Source organism: Bufo gargarizans, unplaced genomic scaffold (genome assembly GCF_014858855.1).
Source record: "Bufo gargarizans isolate SCDJY-AF-19 unplaced genomic scaffold, ASM1485885v1 original_scaffold_986_pilon, whole genome shotgun sequence".
NCBI classification, from domain to species: Eukaryota; Metazoa; Chordata; class Amphibia; order Anura; family Bufonidae; genus Bufo; species Bufo gargarizans.
This window is the reverse complement of record NW_025334784.1, coordinates 155,076-173,605: the sequence shown is the minus strand read 5'-3', so window position 1 is coordinate 173,605 and position 18,530 is coordinate 155,076. Positions and strand designations below refer to the sequence as shown.

The window sequence follows — 18,530 nt, the reverse complement described above, 5'->3', positions numbered from 1 at the left end:
GGCTGATAATTACCATCTCATTAGAAGCAGCAGGACGCCCATCAGCCGGGCCCCCACGTACGGCTACGAGAAACGACAGAAGAGGGAGCTCCGCTGCACCGCCGGGGCGCCCCCACAGGCTCCACCACACCGCCCGGGGGGCCCCCCCCCCCCAGGCTCCACCACACCGCCGGGGAGCCCCCCCAGGCTCCACCACACCGCCGGGGAGCCCCCCCCCCCCAGTCTATACTATACTATAATAATTTAACCCATAATAGACCCTGCATTTATCTCGCTGCACACAAGATACAGGGGGGGCACACCGCAGGGCACAGGCTGGCTGGGCAGACCCCACACACGCTCTACTAAGGCCTTGTTCATACTTTGCACCACAGGAAGGAGGTTGGGCTGACGCCTGCCGCTCTCCTCTGGATCGCCATGTCTGCACAGTGCGAATGAGGAAGACGCAGATTCACTATCCGTCCAGCACTACACAAGGTGACAACTTACAAAGTCCTCAGGGGCTGCAGTCTGACAACTCTGACACCTTAAGAGGTTGCACAGCTCCATGCGAGGCAGGTCACATCCCGGCTGCTCCAGAATGTGGGCGTCCTGCGAGATACCAGCGCGACGGCCTCTGCCCCCACATTGTAAGCGCCTTAGCGGCTCAGCGCTCACCGGCCACAAGCAGGACATTTGTCCTCATTAATCCCGGCTAATTTCCTCCTCGGCCTCGTGTGACCTGCAGGCGTCCTCCTCACAGTTATTACCGCACTGTAGTCTGGTAATCGGCGCAGCGTAGGCCTCATCACCGACCTCGGGGAAAAAAGTCTTCAGGGTGGCCGCCGATGTCTAATGGAGGTGACAAAGTGACAAGGGGAAGGAATGTGACAAGAGAAGATAATCCTCCTGCCTCAGCCGAGAGCGCCCCGGACGCCCCCGAAGACGGCAGAGAACAAGACGATTATAGAAATCCCCTCCAATCACTGAACCGTAATGATTACTGCACCGTGCGATTACAGTCAGAGGCTTATTACCCACCGTACACCGGCCGCGAGAACGGACTGCAAAACCCAGCAGCCTTCAATCACAGGGGCATGATAATGCAGCCAACAAGAGCTGCACTCACTATTCTGCTGGTGCAGTCACTGTGTACATACATTACTTATCCTGTACTGATCCTGAGTTACATCCTGTATTATACTCCAGAGCTGCACTCACTATTCTGCTGGTGCAGTCACTGTGTACATACATTACTTATCCTGTACTGATCCTGAGTTATATCCTGTATTATACTCCAGAGCTGCACTCACTATTCTGCTGGTGCAGTCACTGTGTACATACATTACTTATCCTGTACTGATCCTGAGTTACATCCTGTATTATACTCCAGAGCTGCACTCACTATTCTGCTGGTGCGGTCACTGTGTACATACACTACTTATCCTGTACTGATCCTGAGTTACATCCTGTATTATACTCCAGAGCTGCACTCACGATTCTGCTGGGGCAGTCACTGTGTACATACATTACTTATCCTGTACTGATCCTGAGTTACATCCTGTATTATACTCCAGAGCTGCACTCACTATTCTGCTGGTGCAGTCACTGTGGACATACATTACTTATCCTGTACTGATCCTGAGTTACATCCTGCATTATATTCCAGAGCTGCACTCACTATTCTGCTGGTGCAGTCACTGTGCACATACATTACTTATCCTGTACTGATCCTGAGTTACATCCTGTATTATACTCCGGAGCTGCACTCACTATTCTGCTGGTGCAGTCACTGTGTACATACATTACTTATCCTGTACTGATCCTGAGTCACATCCTGTATTATACCCCAGAGCTGCACTCACTATTCTGCTGGTGCAGTCACTGTGTACATACATTACTTATCCTATACTGATCCTGTGTTACATCCTATATTATACTCCAGAGCTGCACTCACTATTCTGCTGGTGCAGTCACTGTGCACATACATTACTTATCCTGTACTGATCCTGAGTTTTACAGCCAGACACGGAGGCTCCTATTGCTTTCTCCTTCTTTACTTTCCACCAATAGCAGCAAAGAAGAAATTTACATAATCATAACAATAAAGGATCCTCCCCTGACAGATCCTATAATAAGCAGTGTCCTCTTCCTCAACTTCCTCTTTCTTTGCTGCTCCACCAAAGATAAGTAACATCTATGCTTTGTCTGTTGCTGTGATTGAGGGGTTAATCTCTGGGCTTTCTTTTGCCCAGGACACCATGTTTGTGGCTTTTGTTGATTGGGTTTTTTGTCATTGGGGCCTGTGGATTATTTATGCTCCGCTGAACCCCCGTTTTTTCCCTGCTTTGGGGGGTCTCCCCCCCCCCTTTTTCTTCCCCTCTTTTAGTTCGCCCTGCGTTCGTGCCGGTTTTTCCTCCGGTTGCGGGTGACGTCTGGCGACTCGCCCTCGTCACTGGCCGGCTTGCTGCGGCCTGGTCCTGCGTCCGGTGGTGCTCCCTCCCCCTCTTACCTCTCTCCCTGCGTTCCACAGTATCGCGTCGCTCCGGCGCTGGTCTCTGCTTGCTTCCCGCGGCCGCGAGATCTCGGCGGCCATTTTGGGTTTCCTCCCGCGCATGCGCTCGCGGTATTTCGGATCGGCATCTACACCGGACGGCGGCGTTTCTCTCCCTGCGGCTTCTGGGGTGATTAACCCCTCTTTAGGTAGTTTTAGGTTCAGGGAAGCTCTCCTTTGCCCTTATTAGGCTCCCCCTAGGATCATAGTGTGCTTAGTGTGATCGGCATTTATATCAAAATATGTCTTCTGACCGATCCCCATCCGGGCCTACCCCACCCCCATCTGGGGACCCCGGTAGGGCTGATGTGAACCTACAGGCCATTGAATTGCAGCGCTCTGTTTCCAGCGCAATCATTGAGGCCATGGGATCCATGTCATCCATGATATCCCAAACAATATCCCAGGCCTTATCTGCCCATGCTCCTGGCCCCTCTAGTCTGTCGCCTATAACCCATCCGCAGCCTGCCGCTGGTGATACTCCTACTGTACAGGAGAAACGGACCGGTGTGATCTCAGCCACCATTGATAGCGCGCATAGATCGCGCAAAAGAGCCTTGCCGCGCCAGGCAGAAAGGGCGCGTACATGGAAAAGTGCTAGAGCACTACTCAGTGATATAGAATCAGAGTTGGATTCTGATGCGGAGGCTAACGCGGAGTTGAGCGGCCGTTCTGAGGAGGAAATGGATTATGACATCCCTGGCACTGCTGACCCTGTGCCTTCCACCTCTGGGTCTGTGGGTCCTGCCACCACCGCCCCTAGTGCGGCACCTTCCCTGGTGGATCCCTCTGGCAACCCCTTATTTGACCCTGATGCCCTTCACCACCCTAGGTCATCAGAATGGCTGCCAACGGCTCACGTGAGCACCTATCTGGAGCACTGGGTGCGCCGTCCTCTCAGTAAAGAGGCGCGCAGTAAGCTTAGGTCCGAATGTCCCAGACCGTTAGTGCCAAGCAAGGTCTGTGAGACGCCTTCGGTGGATCCGAAGATGACCCAGTTCCTGGCCAAAACTGGCTGGAATCCCCGTAAGGGGGTTAGATTCGGCACTGAGGAGTTGCCAGGACAAGCTCCTAGACATCTTTGGTCCGCTGGCCAAAATTTTTGAGATGGCCGAATCGGCCAGAATTGACGGCTCTCCAATAGACCCGGAGGAGCTTTCTGGGTGGATACAGAGAGCCATCTGTATCGCGGGCAGCTCTAACTCATCCCTGGCCATTGAACGGCGTAAAGCCATACTTTTTAAGATTGACCCGAAACTGGCTAATCTGGCTCTTACCGAGGCAGGAAAGGACGCTAATGGTCTACTTTTTGGGGACTCCTTTATCAAGGACCTCGGTAGATATGTGGGGGCATTTACGGCGCTAGACAAGGCCCAATCCTCCATGCGTAGGGTGTTCCGGGGTCGGGTCTCCACCAGGGCCGGCAGTGGTAGGGGCCGTCTGTCCGGCCGTTCCGCATTTCAAGCCCGCAGTTCGGGCAGAGGCTCCTATTCACAAGGACGACCCTTCCAGGAGCAGAGAAGCCCTCCTCCTCCGTGTTTCCCGGCCAGAGGCGGCCAATGGCGATCAAGGTTGTTTCGAGGAAACCAGAACCCTCGCAAATCCTTTGGTAAGTCCATCCCCAGTGGGGACTTCTTTGGATCCTTGTGTCGGGGGCAGACTCCGTCATTATTCCCATGTTTGGTCCACGGTTACGTCAGACCCATGGGTGCTGACTACGGTGAGGGGGTTTCACATAGAGCTCACGGAATCTCCAGGGCTCATCCTTCCTCCCCCGCCACTGGGTCTGGCCCAACCACACAGAGAACTCGTAGACATCGAGCTCCGGTCCCTTTTCCAAAAGAGGGCAATAGAGAGGGCTCCCCCTACCTCCGGGGGTGTCCTCAGCAGCATTTTTCTAGTCCAGAAAAAGGGCGGCCAGATGCGTCCAGTGATAAATCTCCGCGCCCTGAACTCTGTGGTGCGATATCGCCATTTCAAAATGGAGGGGATCCACCTCCTTCGGGACTTATCAGTTCCAGGGGACTGGATGGTAAAATTGGACCTCAAGGATGCGTACCTGACGGTCCTGATTGCCGCGGCATCCAGAGATCTTCTGCGTTTCCGTTGGGGGGACGAAGTGTGGCGTTTCACGTGCCTCCCGTTCGGCCTGTCGTCAGCACCTTGGTGCTTTACCAAACTGTTACGTCCGGTCATGGCCTGGCTGCGGTGTCGGGGTGTGCGTCTAATCGTCTATCTGGACGACATCCTCGTTATGCATCAATGTCAGTCGTCGCTGCTGCAACACCTTCAGTGGACCTCACAACTCTTGTCGGACCTCGGTTTCCTGCTGAACCCCGAGAAGTCGATCCTCACGCCATCTCGTCAGATGGAGTTCCTAGGCTTTACAGTGGACTCGGTTTCGGAGTCCCTCAGCCTCCCGATGGAGAAATTGCGGGCGATCCGCAAGGAGTTGAGACACGCTCTCGCGGCTACCTCCCTGTCGCTGCGCCATCTGGCCCGCATCATTGGTCTGTTGGCATCTTCGATTCAAGCGGTTTTCCCGGCGCCTCTCTACTATCGGGCTCTACAACGTCTGAAGATCGCCCATCTTCGAGCCTGTGCCACCTTTGCGGATCTGGTGGTTATGGATCAGGAGGCTCGGGAGGAGCTCCGTTGGTGGATAGACAACTTGGAGGCGTGGAACGGCAGAGCGATCTTCGGTTTCCAACCGGATTTCGTGGTGGAATCGGACGCGAGTCTCAAGGGCTGGGGTGCCCACTGCCAAGGCATTTCCACGGGTGGTCGATGGTCGGAGGAAGAGAGCCGTCTTCACATCAACGCGTTGGAACTTCTGGCGGGTTCGTTCGCAATCCGGAGTTTCTCCAATGGCATGGCCCATGCGTGTATCCGTTTGCGCATGGACAATGTGTCGGCGGTCCGCTATGTCAATCACTTGGGCGGCACTCAGTCGGCTACTCTGGCTCGCCTCGCGAAAGAATTCTGGTCCTACTGTCTTTCCAGGGACCTCATGGTGCAGGCGGAATACCTCCCGGGTCTTCACACCTACCGAGCGGATTGGAACTCCCGGTACTTCACGGACGGCAGCGTTTGGAGGCTCGCTCCGGAGACGTTCTGCTCGATTTCGGCCATCTGGGGCCCTTGCGCCATAGACCTCTTGCGTCGCGGCTCAATACTCACCTTTCCAGGTTCTTCAGCTTCTGGCGTGCCGGATCTCGGGACTCCCGGAGAGGTCGAGGGAGTTTCGGAGGCAACTAGACGCCTCCTGGATAACGCTTGGACTCCCGGCACCCGAAAATCTTACCGGGCAGCTTGGAGATCTTGGGTTAGCTGGTGCGTGGAACGGAACCTTGATCCCGTTTCGGCGCCTGTGACCCATTTATTGCAGTTCCTTACGTCTCTCTTTGAGGCGGGAGAGGCGTATCGGACCATCAATTTGTTCCGGTCGGCGATTTCTTCAACCCACCGGGGTTTTGATGGTGTTCCGGCGGGTCAGCACCCTTTGGTGTCGCGCTTGCTGCGTGGGTCTCGCTTGGCTCGGCCTCCTCGGCCGCGCTTCACTACCACTTGGGACGTTTCTCTGGTCCTCTCTTTCCTCACTGCGTGGCCTGAGAACGCGGCTCTTTCCCTCCGTCAGCTTTCGGCCAAGTTGTTGACCCTCTTTTGCCTTATTTCCTGTAAGTGGGTTTCTGACGTCAGGGCTCTGGACCATGATGCTCGGTCCTTTTCTCCGGAGGGCGTCACCTTTAACATTACGCGGTGCACCAAGACCAATATTCGGTCTGTCTCTTTTCCCTGTTTCCCGTCTTCCCCGGCGCTGTGTCCGGTGGCTTGCTTGCGTGAATATGAGTTGCGCACTCGGGCTCACCGCTCTGTGGCCGTTCCACAGTTGTTCCTCTCTATTCGCCATCCTTTTGGCCCTGTGTCTAGCCCCACTTTGGTGCGCTGGATGAAGTGGGTCATGTCCCTTGCTGGGATTGATGCGACGGTCTTTACCGCTCATTCGGCCAGGGGCGCGGCTGCCACTGCCCTGGCGGCTTCGGGGGCTCGTTTGGAGGACATCTTGCGTCTGGCGGATTGGTCTAGGGCCTCCACATTTCGGGAATTTTATTTCCGACCGCCTCCTCATGTGTTCTCCTCCATTATTGGTCAGCTTTGAACTTGCAATATGAGCCTCCGTGTCTTGATGTAAAACTAAATGATTTTCCTATTTCATGACGTAAAGTCATAGTTTTATTAAAGACACGGAGGCGAGTATTGCCCGCCCTGGAGGTTTCTCCTGCCCGCCCTTTTTTTGTGGGGTGTTATTGTTGGACTGTTACATTGTCTTTAGTTGATATTTATATATTTGATGTATATCATGTATTATTTGTTGTCCTATGTTTTTCACCGACCTGGCTGTGTGCTACTGTTTCCAGGGTCGTTTTTCGTTCATTACCTGATCCGATTCTTACACTGGCTATATTGTTTGCTCTGTTTCAGGCTGAATTCTCCACGGTGTTTGGTCTGTTCCATGGTTCCAGGTTTCCTGAGGTGTTAGCCAGGTTGGCTTAACTCTGCTGTTCGTTGGTCCCGTTGGTTGCAGTTCTCGGGTCCAGTTCCGGTTCCAGTTCCGGTTCCAGTTACAGTTGGTGTCGCGGATGTAAAGAAAGAGGAAGTTGATGAAGAGGACACTGCTTATTATAGGATCTATCAGGGGGAGGGTCCTTTGTTGTTATGATTATGTAAATTTCTTCTTTGCTGCTATTGGTGGAAAGTAAAGAAGGAGAAAGCAATAGGAGCCTCCGTGTCTTTAATAAAACTATGACTTTACGTCATGAAATAGGAAAATCATTTAGTTATATCCTGTATTATACTCCAGAGCTGCACTCACTATTCTGCTGGTGCAGTCACTGTGTACATACATTACTTATCCTGTACTGATCCTGAGTTACATCCTGTATTATACTCCAGAGCTGCACTCACTATTCTGCTGGTGCATCACTGTGTACATACATTACTTATCCTGTACTGATCCCGAGTTACATCCTGTATTATACTCCAGAGCTGCACTCACTATTCTGCTGGTGCAGTCACTGTGTACATACATTACTTATCCTGTACTGATCCTGAGTTACATCCTGTATTATACTCCAGAGCTGCACTCACTATTCTGCTGGTGCAGTCACTGTGTACATACATTACTTATCCTGTACTGATCCTGAGTTACATCCTGTATTATACTCCAGAGCTGCACTCACTATTCTGCTGGTGCATCACTGTGTACATACATTACTTATCCTGTACTGATCCTGAGTTACATCCTGTATTATATTCCAGAGCTGCACTCACTATTCTGCTGGTGCAGTCACTGTGTACATACATTACTTATCCTGTACTGATCCTGAGTTACATCCTGTATTATACTCCAGAGCTGCACTCACTATTCTGCTGGTGCAGTCACTGTGGACATACATTACTTATCCTGTACTGATCCTGAGTTACATCCTGTATTATACTCCAGAGCTGCACTCACTATTCTGCTGGTGCAGTCACTGTGTACATACATTACTTATCCTGTACTGATCCTGAGTTACATCCTGTATTATACTCCAGAGCTGCACTCACTATTCTGCTGGTGCAGTCACTGTGTACATACATTACTGATCCTGAGTTACATCCTGTATTACACTCCAGAGCTGCACTCACTATTCTGCTGGTGCAGTCACTGTGTGATGGGTGAAGCTGCACCGTGTGACCTGAACCCTACACGTGACAGAACATGCAGGAGGAGGTGGTCAGGACGAGTACTTACAAGCTTCCTCTTCGGGGGAGGCTCAGTTCCTTCTGGAAGAGAAAGAAAGAAGCGTCAGATCAGCAAAATGAAAACAAGAGGCAGAAGAGGATCCTCCTGAGCACAGACACGACCCTGAGACCACCCTCCGGCCTCTGCAGCCACCATGACGCACCATCAACCACAATGTCCGCCCCTGCCACCTGTTATACACAAGGGCTGTTTCACACGAGCGGATGCCATGCGGGTAATCCGCAGCGTGAATGACCGCCAAGCCCGGCTCCGGACAGCAGAGACACGGAGCAGTCACATGACTGATGAGGCTCCGTGCCTCTCTGTGACAGCTTTATCCCACTGCGATTCTGGCATTATTCCATGCAGCGGATGACACGCATGGTATCCGCTCGTGTGAAACAGCCCTAACCCTCCTGTATCAAACTCCAGAGCAGCAATCACCATACTGCAGAGTCAACGAGCTTATGGACAGCTACCCTATACATTGTGAATGAGCTCCTGTAACCCAGCGGACATCACATGTACAGACCCCGGGGTAAAGGGGCACTTCCAGAATGCAAATCACCAGCGCACGCTGTGTGCAGACCCTGAACATGCAGGGAGATTTCAGCTCTGAAGCTGCTGTAATGTATGTCCATACGGTCACCTTGGGGAACGAGGTGTTCAGTATCTGGACTTTGGTTTTGGCTTATAACAGGGTCGCCCCCTACAGGCAGTTAGGGGGGCTTGTAGTACCTGATCTATGGCAGTACACACACCCGTGACATGCTGACGGCTGCGATGTGCTGCAGATCGTTTCCTTGAAGTAGAGTTGAACTTTATTTAACTCCTTCTCTGCTTTCCAGCTAGAAGTGAGGTGCACGGAGGCACCACAGGTACCAGCCGCCCTGGGTGACATAGGCTAGCACAGACATGGCGCCATCTGCCGCACTGCTCGCCTCGAGGCACCGGGAGCAGAGCGATTAATTCCCATCACAGCAGATGGTGCAAGGACAAAACCAGAGGGCGCAGGAGGCGGCCCACCCTACAGGTCAAAAGTGGGGTGCACCAGTCTGTGGACACATGCAACTGCAACAAACCCGCAGCTGTGTGAACAGGACAAACCAAAACTGCTTTTCAGCCTCTGGATGTAAACACTCACTGACAGCAAGCAGAGATACTGAAATAATGCAACTGAGAAAGTTGCACTTTTTTTTTTTTTTAACTCATTCATTAGCAGTGGGGTGAAATCCCAAGATGCGAGGCACAGACTAGAAAATGGCCGAATCTCAGACAAGAGAATACAGTCTATTGCCCCCTGTTATCAGCCATTTCAGAGGAGAGGATGACTGTAGGACAGGAGAATACAGTCTATTGCCCCCTGTTATCAGCCATTTCAGGGGAGAGGACGACTGTAGGACAGGAGAATACAGTCTATTGCCCCCTGTTAAAAGCCATTTCAGGGGGGAGGACGACTGTAGGACAGGAGAATACAGTCTATTGCCCCCTGTTATCAGCCATTTCAGGGGAGAGGATGACTGTAGGACAGGAGAATACAGTCTATTGCCCCCTGTTATCAGCCATTTCAGGGGAGAGGATGACTGTAGGACAGGAGAATACAGTCTATTGCCCCCTGTTATCAGCCATTTCAGGGGAGAGGATGACTGTAGGACAGGAGAATACAGTCTATTGCCCCCTGTTATCAGCCATTTCAGGGGAAGGATGACTGTAGGACAGGAGAATACAGTCTATTGCCCCCTGTTATCAGCCATTTCAGGGGAGAGGATGACTGTAGGACAGGAGAATACAGTCTATTGCCCCCTGTTATCAGCCATTTCAGGGGAGAGGATGACTGTAGGACAGGAGAATACAGTCTATTGCCCCCTGTTATCAGCCATTTCAGGGGAGAGGATGACTGTAGGACAGGAGAATACAGTCTATTGCCCCCTGTTATCAGCCATTTCAGGGGAGAGGATGACTGTAGGACAGGAGAATACAGTCTATTGCCCCCTGTTATCAGCCATTTCAGGGGAGAGGATGACTGTAGGACAGGAGAATACAGTCTATTGCCCTCTGTTATCAGCCATTTCAGGGGAGAGGATGACTGTAGGACAGGAGAATACAGTCTATTGCCCTCTGTTATCAGCCATTTCAGGGGAGAGGATGACTGTAGGACAGGAGAATACAGTCTATTGCCCCCTGTTATCAGCCATTTCAGGGGAGAGGATGACTGTAGGACAGGAGAATACAGTCTATTGCCCCTGTTATCAGCCATTTCAGGGGAGAGGATGACTGTAGGACAGGAGAATACAGTCTATTGCTCCCTGTTATCAGCCATTTCAGGGGAGAGGATGACTGTAGGACAGGAGAATACAGTCTATTGCCCCTGTTATCAGCCATTTCAGGGGAGAGGATGACTGTAGGACAGGAGAATACAGTCTATTGCCCCCTGTTATCAGCCATTTCAGGAGGAGAGGATGACTGTAGGACAGGAGAATACAGTCTATTGCCCCCTGTTATCAGCCATTTCAGGGGGAGAGGATGACTGTAGGACAGGAGAATACAGTCTATTGCCTCCTGTTATCAGCCATTTCAGGGGAGAGGATGACTGTAGGACAGGAGAATACAGTCTATTGCCCCTGTTATCAGCCATTTCAGGGGAGAGGATGACTGTAGGACAGGAGAATACAGTCTATTGCCCCCTGTTATCAGCCATTTCAGGAGGAGAGGATGACTGTAGGACAGGAGAATACAGTCTATTGCCCCCTGTTATCAGCCATTTCAGGGGAGAGGATGACTGTAGGACAGGAGAATACAGTCTATTGCCCCCTGTTATCAGCCATTTCAGGGGAGAGGATGACTGTAGGACAGGAGAATACAGTCTATTGCCCCCTGTTATCAGCCATTTCAGAGGAGAGGATGACTGTAGGACAGGAGAATACAGTCTATTGCCCCCTGTTATCAGCCATTTCAGAGGAGAGGATGACTGTAGAACAGGAGAATACAGTCTATTGCTCCCTGTTATCAGCCATTTCAGGGGGAGAGGATGACTGTAGGACAGGAGAATACAGTCTATTGCCCCCTGTTATCAGCCATTTCAGGGGAGAGGATGACTGTAGGACAGGAGAATACAGTCTATTGCCCCCTGTTATCAGCCATTTCAGGAGGAGAGGATGACTGTAGGACAGGAGAATACAGTCTATTGCCCCCTGTTATCAGCCATTTCAGGGGAGAGGATGACTGTAGGACAGGAGAATACAGTCTATTGCCTCCTGTTATCAGCCATTTCAGGGGAGAGGATGACTGTAGGACAGGAGAATACAGTCTATTGCTCCCTGTTATCAGCCATTTCAGAGGAGAGGATGACTGTAGGACAGGAGAATACAGTCTATTGCCCCCTGTTATCAGCCATTTCAGAGGAGAGGATGACTGTAGGACAGGAGAATACAGTCTATTGCCCTCTGTTATCAGCCATTTCAGGGGAGAGGATGACTGTAGGACAGGAGAATACAGTCTATTGCTCCCTGTTATCAGCCATTTCAGGGGAGAGGATGACTGTAGGACAGGAGAATACAGTCTATTGCCCCCTGTTATCAGCCATTTCAGAGGAGAGGATGACTGTAGAACAGGAGAATACAGTCTATTGCTCCCTGTTATCAGCCATTTCAGGGGGAGAGGATGACTGTAGGACAGGAGAATACAGTCTATTGCCCCCTGTTATCAGCCATTTCAGGGGGAGAGGATGACTGTAGGACAGGAGAATACAGTCTATTGCCCCCTGTTATCAGCCATTTCAGGAGGAGAGGATGACTGTAGGACAGGAGAATACAGTCTATTGCCCCCTGTTATCAGCCATTTCAGGGGAGAGGATGACTGTAGGACAGGAGAATACAGTCTATTGCCCCCTGTTATCAGCCATTTCAGGGGAGAGGATGACTGTAGGACAGGAGAATACAGTCTATTGCTCCCTGTTATCAGCCATTTCAGGGGAGAGGATGACTGTAGGACAGGAGAATACAGTCTATTGCCCCCTGTTATCAGCCATTTCAGAGGAGAGGATGACTGTAGAACAGGAGAATACAGTCTATTGCTCCCTGTTATCAGCCATTTCAGGGGAGAGGATGACTGTAGAACAGGAGAATACAGTCTATTGCCTCCTGTTATCAGCCATTTCAGGGGAGAGGATGACTGTAGGACAGGAGAATACAGTCTATTGCTCCCCGTTATCAGCCATTTCAGGGGAGAGGATGACTGTAGGACAGGAGAATACAGTCTATTGCCCCCTGTTATCAGCCATTTCAGAGGAGAGGATGACTGTAGGACAGTAGAATACAGTCTATTGCCCCCTGTAATCAGCCATTTCAGGGGAGAGGAGGACTGCAGCGTTTTTGCAACGTGGAGTGTGACAGTATGGCGGACACCCCAGGCCCACGTGACGTCTCCGGCGCTGGGAATTTTCTACATGACTGGGATCAGCCGATCCGGCTCTGGTATACTCTAGACCAGTGATGGCGAACCTATGGCACGGGTGCCAGAGGCGGCACTCCGAGCCCTCTCTGTGGGCACCCGCACCCTGGAGAAAATCTATGGTGTACCAATATGCCTTAGACTTTGCCTGCCATTCAATAGTGCAGGACATGCTATGAACAGCGCAGGCAGCACATTGAATGTAGGCGGGTTATTATAGCTAAATGATAAAGTACATGGAAGATATAAGATATTGGTGTTCAGGTTAAATTGCAGTGTTGGCACTTTGCGATAAATAAGTGGGTTTTGGGTTGCAGTTTGGGCACTCGGTCTCTAAGAGGTTCACCATCACTGCTCTAGACTGAGGGTGACTGGCCCTTTAAGCAATCTGACATCCCGTCTAAGACTACATTGACACGTCCGATGCCTGATGGATGTTTTATTTGACGTCCTTCGCACATTGGTTTTGTGAACAATTATGTTATGGGGTTAGTCACAGGGCAGTTTTTATGATGATCAGTGAATAATGGACGTCAAGTAATAGCACATGTTGTACGCTGTCCGGTTTTCCTGACCGACAACCCCGTATAATGTCAAAAAGGTATCAATGAAAAATAAGGGGGTCATTTATGACCAGATACATCTGCCGCAGATTCTGTCAGACGCCATGGTGCGGCAGAATCTGTGACGACTTCTCTGCTTGCGCCAGGTCTAAAAAAGTGGACGTGGCGTGGACGGGACGGCAAGGTAGACTATTTAGAATCAGCATTGGATACGATTAATAAATGTGCCCACCTGAAAAATGTACAATTTATCAATTTTTAACAGACGTTGTGTGAATGTGGCCTAAAGGAAACACTTTGGCAGATAACAGGTTAATGTCGGGGGGTACAGCCGCCTCCTGTCTGTCATTAGCGGGTGCACTGGCACAACCCCATTCCTGGGCGTACAGCGCCCCCCACAGGACACCGCCCCAGTAACAGGTGTCATCCTGAGCTGCAGCTTTGTTTCTGTGTGTGAGGAGAGAGTAGGATTCCAGACCTATGAGTCAGAATCAATCATGTGCTCGTCATACCCACTGATCGCTGTAACCGAAGGCCGAGCCGGGCAGCAGCGGTCTACAGGGTTTAAAGGGCCGGCGCAGTCAGCATTACGCTCAGATTTAAAGGGCCGGCGCAGTCAGCATTACGCTCAGATTTAAAGGGCCGGCGCAGTCAGCATTACGCTCAGATTTAAAGGGCCGGCGCAGTCAGCATTACGCTCAGATTTAAAGGGCCGGCGCAGTCAGCATTACGCTCAGATTTAAAGGGCCGGCGCAGTCAGCATTACGCTCAGATTTAAAGGGCCGGCGCAGTCAGCATTACGCTCAGATTTAAAGGGCCGGCGCAGTCAGCATTACGCTCAGATTTAAAGGGCCGGCGCAGTCAGCATTACGCTCAGATTTAAAGGGCCGGCGCAGTCAGCATTACGCTCAGATTTAAAGGGCCGGCGCAGTCAGCATTACGCTCAGATTTAAAGGGCCGGCGCAGTCAGCATTACGCTCAGATTTAAAGGGCCGGCGCAGTCAGCATTACGCTCAGATTTAAAGGGCCGGCACAGTCAGCATTACGCTCAGATTTAATGGGATATCGCAACCAGCATTGTGCTGATATTTAAGGGGTCAGTGAAGGCAGCATTACGTTGATATTTGAAAAGGGCCGGTGTCCACACCACCAAATATTCTCAATTTAGAATTCAAGGGTTTTAAAATTTTCACCATTTTTAAGATCTCTTCTAGCTGTAAGTGAATGGAAACCTCCTGACTTGGTTTAGAATTTGTGCATGTGACACAGGTGCAGGGCTGGTTAGGGTTGTTCTGCCATGGTAAAACCTGCGTGTTAACAGAACCTCCCCCATCTTTCTGTCCGGGATCTACGAGGCTCCTGTGCTGCCTGGTGGTGGAGTAGTCCGTGGATCTCCAGAAGCCTCGTGGTACTGCCCTCTATGTGCGCTCGGAGCCGGCGGCCATGTCTGTTCTCCTAATTGCTTCCAGAAAGTATAAAGATACCGGCCTTCAGCCTCACGGACACCATGTCCTGCACCGGCACTCGGGAATAAGAGACGGCAGAACCGGAGCCCATCAGGAGGAATCCTCTCCGCAGCAGGCCGGCGGTATGCCGCCACACTGTGCTCATTATAAACCTCCATGAGGAGGCTGCCTCGGGGGCACGTGAACAGTGTTATAAACCCCCCATGACACATGCAGGTGCAGCGGCGCTCTTGCTGCTTCTCTCCCCCGTGATTTTTCACACAACGCCTTCGGTTTAGTCAGAGACGAGTGAACGCAGATAACGAGTTTATGGTAAACAAGACACAGAGAACCTACTAACGAGGGGGGCAGGGACCCCCAGGACCTCCTACTTCCGGGGTACACAGATCCCCTACCAACCAATGACGAGAAGATTGACTTGTGATGAAGCAGTCACCCTCATGTAGACCCCGGGCTACGGCCGACTCATACAGGGGGGACTCAATCAGATGACGGGAGGAAATGTTCTGGAAACTAAAAACAGAATGATCCCCCCCCAAATGACCCCTGGAAACGTCCCCGCTGTGGCCTCGGCACAGATCACGGGGCTTCAGGCCTCAATGAGCCGCCTTTGTGTCCGCAGAATAAACCATTGTCCGGTAGGCACAACGCTCTCACTGACGCCAGATGTGATGGAGCAGCGCCAGCGTCTCACCAGAGGGTACTGTGGGGCCCCGGAACATAGGGCCCAAACAGCTAAACCACAGGTGATGTGAGAGACCACCCAAAATAAACAGCTGGGTCCACAGAGTCAGAGGAGGACCCCACACAGGTGGCACCGGGGGTCTACAGACCAGTCACAGAGGAGGACCCCACCAACGTGAGACCAAGGGTCTACAGACCAGTCACAGAGGAGGACCCCACACACATGGCACCGAGGGTCTACAGACCAGTCACAGAGGAGGACCCCACCAACGTGAGACCAAGGGTCTACAGACCAGTCAGAGGAGGACCCCACACACGTGGCACCGAGGGTCTACAGACCAGTCAGAGGAGGACCCCACACACGTGGCACCGAGGGTCTACAGACCAGTCACAGAGGAGGACCCCACACAGGTGGCACCGAGGGTCTACAGACCAGTCACAGAGGAGGACCCCACACACATGGCACCGAGGGTCTACAGACCAGTCACAGAGGAGGACCCCACACAGGTGGCACCGAGGGTCTACAGACCAGTCACAGAGGAGGACCCCACACAGGTGGCACCGAGGGTCTACAGACCAGTCAGAGGAGGACCCCACACACAGGTGGCACCGAGGGTCTACAGACCAGTCAGAGGAGGACCCCACACACAGGTGGCACCGAGGGTCTACAGACCAGTCACAGAGGAGGACCCCACACACATGGCACCGAGGGTCTACAGACCAGTCAGAGGAGGACCCCACACACGTGGCACCGAGGGTCTACAGACCAGTCAGAGGAGGACCCCACACACGTGGCACCGAGGGTCTACAGACCAGTCAGAGGAGGACCCCACACACGTGGCACCGAGGGTCTACAGACCAGTCAGAGGAGGACCCCACACACATGGCACCGAGGGTCTACAGACCAGTCAGAGGAGGACCCCACACACGTGGCACCGAGGGTCTACAGACCAGTCACAGAGGAGGACCCCACACAGGTGGCACCGAGGGTCTACAGACCAGTCACAGAGGAGGACCCCACACACATGGCACCGAGGGTCTACAGACCAGTCACAGAGGAGGACTCCACACAGGTGGCACCGAGGGTCTACAGACCAGTCACAGAGGAGGACCCCACACAGGTGGCACCGAGGGTCTACAGACCAGTCAGAGGAGGACCCCACACACATGGCACCGAGGGTCTACAGACCAGTCAGAGGAGGACCCCACACACAGGTGGCACCGAGGGTCTACAGACCAGTCACAGAGGAGGACCCCACACAGGTGGCACCGAGGGTCTACAGACCAGTCACAGAGGAGGACCCCACACAGGTGGCACCGAGGGTCTACAGACCAGTCACAGAGGAGGACCCCATACAGGTGGCACCGAGGGTCTACAGACCAGTCACAGGAGGACCCCACAGGTGGCACCGGGGGTCTACAGACCAGTCACAGAGGAGGACCCCACACACGTGAGACCAAGGGTCTACAGACCAGTCAGAGAAGGACCCCACACACACACACACACACACACACACACACACACACACACGTGAGACCGGGGGTCTACAGACCAGTCAGAGAGGAGGACCCCACACGCGAGACCGGGGGTCTACAGACCAGTCAGAGGAAGACCACACACACCATACCGGGGTCTACACCCTTATAACCACCCGGCGCCATACACACCGTTATAACCACCACTCGCTATAAAAAGTGTCCTGATACAAGAGTGCTGATCAGGGACCCCGAGCACCCGAGGTTCCCGCACAGCACCTACCTGCAGCCCCCTCCGGCGTAAGATGCTTGCATCCTCCATCCTGCTCTCACAGCCGGCTTCGCTTCCCTGACTCACCGACCACAGAGTTGTCAGAGGCTGCCGGGTCTGGTCACACGGCAGATGCCGGATCCAGGGTGGAGGGGACCTTGGGACACACGGCGCTCATGCGGCACATCATACAACGCTACCTGTTACTCCTCCAGGCAACAGAAAACAACAGACGCCTCTAATGGAGAAGAATCCTATAGATTGGCAGCCCCCGAGGCGTCACCTCGCCCGCTGCCTGCTCCCATCTGTGCGGAGAAAAGTGACATCACATCAGGGAAGAGAGCCGCTGATTTACATAGCGCTGAACTTAAAGGCACAGCACCCCAGTGCCAGGGGGGAGCTCAACGCTCAGCCGACACCAGACAATAGCAGAAAGTGAGCGCTGCTCCAAAGGGAATGAATTATTAATGACAGGGACCAGGTACAACAACCCACACATCAGCATGACTGTGTTAACCCTGCAGGCACCGGAGGCAGAGGGTTAAGAGGGGCTGACTGGAGCATTATAGCACACAGCCGCCAGGGCCCCCCGCCACTACAGCGCACAGCCGCCAGGGCCCCCCGCCACTACAGCACACAGCCGCCAGGGCCCCCCGCCACTACAGCACACAGCCGCCAGGGCCCCCCGCCACTACAGCACACAGCCGCCAGGGCCCCCCGCCACTACAGCACACAGCCGCCAGGGCCCCCCGCCACTACAGCACACAGCCGCCAGGGCCCCCCGCCACTACAGCACACAGCCGCCAGGGCCCCCCGCCACTACAGCACACAGTCGCCAGGGCCCCCCGCCACTACAGCACACAGCCGCCAGGGCCCCCCGCCACTACAGCACACAGCGAGACCGGTCTGTACAGGACCTGTTACATGTGCGCTCGGCAGTGGAAGGCGTCTGTGTTGGTCCCTGTTCACATGTGGCGCATTGCTGAGAAAAATTAGGTTTTACTACATCCAAATGAGACTGGCAGCACTCCAGTTGTGGTGAAACTACGACTCCCAGCATGCTCCATACATTTTGAATGTACATCCTGGGAGTGGTAGTTTTAGCACAGCTGAGGAGGCGGAGGTCAGCCATCACAGACTCTGTTCTAGGTGTAAAGGTAACTCCCTCTTTGCACCTAAATGCTAATTTGAATAAATTAAAACTTCATTTTCAGATATGAACAGAGACCAACTCAGACGCCTTCCACTGCCGAGCGCACATGTAACAGGTCAGCCGGTGTCAAAGGGACAGAACTGCTGACAG

The 18,530-nt window shown here is 52.9% G+C and overlaps 1 protein-coding gene across 5 annotated transcripts in view; it reads right to left on the bottom strand.

Moving 5' to 3' along the window:
- The window catches only part of LOC122924278 (microtubule-associated serine/threonine-protein kinase 2-like), a 103,270-nt gene that overhangs the window by 57,010 nt on the left and 27,730 nt on the right, over window positions 1-18,530 (bottom strand). For 4 of the 5 annotated variants that reach the window (XM_044275222.1, XM_044275223.1, XM_044275224.1 and 1 more), the window contains one exon: window positions 8,328-8,359. In XM_044275222.1, the coding sequence (XP_044131157.1) occupies window positions 8,328-8,359 (32 nt within the window). Of the gene's footprint in view, window positions 1-8,327; window positions 8,360-17,239; window positions 17,537-18,530 lie in introns of those variants that run through there. The other variant, XM_044275227.1, reaches the window with a different exon arrangement.